The sequence below is a fragment of the Nestor notabilis genome, unplaced genomic scaffold, assembly GCF_000696875.1.
Source record: "Nestor notabilis isolate BGI_N333 unplaced genomic scaffold, ASM69687v1 scaffold19505, whole genome shotgun sequence".
Classification (NCBI taxonomy): Eukaryota; Metazoa; Chordata; class Aves; order Psittaciformes; family Psittacidae; genus Nestor; species Nestor notabilis.
In genome coordinates this window covers 1,312-1,861 of record NW_009930022.1, presented here as the reverse complement: position 1 = coordinate 1,861, position 550 = coordinate 1,312, and the positions used below count along the sequence as shown (strand labels likewise).

Below are 550 nucleotides of genomic sequence, written 5' to 3'. Positions count from 1 at the left end.
GACAGCCGACGCTTCTTGATGAACTTGGCCGCGTACTCCAGACCCGTTTTCCTCTCCCGGCACTTCCGTACGATGGCAAACTGCCCGCTGTGGGAGCAGGGAGGAGGTGAGAAGAGGACCCTCGTGCGGTGTGTGCTGGGCAGCGGGGTCAGCACCGGCAGAAGGATGGGAAATGCTATGCAGGAGGACACATGGTTTCCCCCAGGACTGTTGGGAATCAGGGTCTCCCCACCCCCTGGTGCCGCCAGAGCAGGCGGGTAAACCTCAGCACTGCCCAGGATGGAGGAAGGAAATTCCTGCCAAGGCCACAGCAGCTGCTGACCCTCCCCAGGCTGCTGCTGTCACCATAAACCTCCACTGTGGAAGGGGGAGCAGGGCTCTGTGCATCCACAGGCACCTCCAGGAGCCAGGTCCTCCCGACACCAGCAGGATCCCGATCCTTGTCCCTTCTGCCCCAGCTGAGCCCCCCATGGCCCCTCTGCTGGGATGCACGAGGATCCCTCAACAACTTCCCCCCAGGACGGATCCCTCCCACTTCCCGGGGCTGCTC

General features: G+C 63.3%; 1 protein-coding gene across 1 annotated transcript in view; it reads right to left on the bottom strand.

Annotated features, from left to right (window-relative positions):
• Positions 1-87, bottom strand: part of LOC104406305 (death-associated protein kinase 3-like) — a gene marked incomplete at its 5' end in the record, with an annotated part of 4,240 nt that extends 4,153 nt beyond the window's left edge. Inside the window, 1 exon segment of the mRNA XM_010015244.1 lies at positions 1-87. Coding sequence (XP_010013546.1) covers positions 1-87 — 87 coding nt within the window.
• Positions 88-550: the final 463 nt, after the last annotated feature.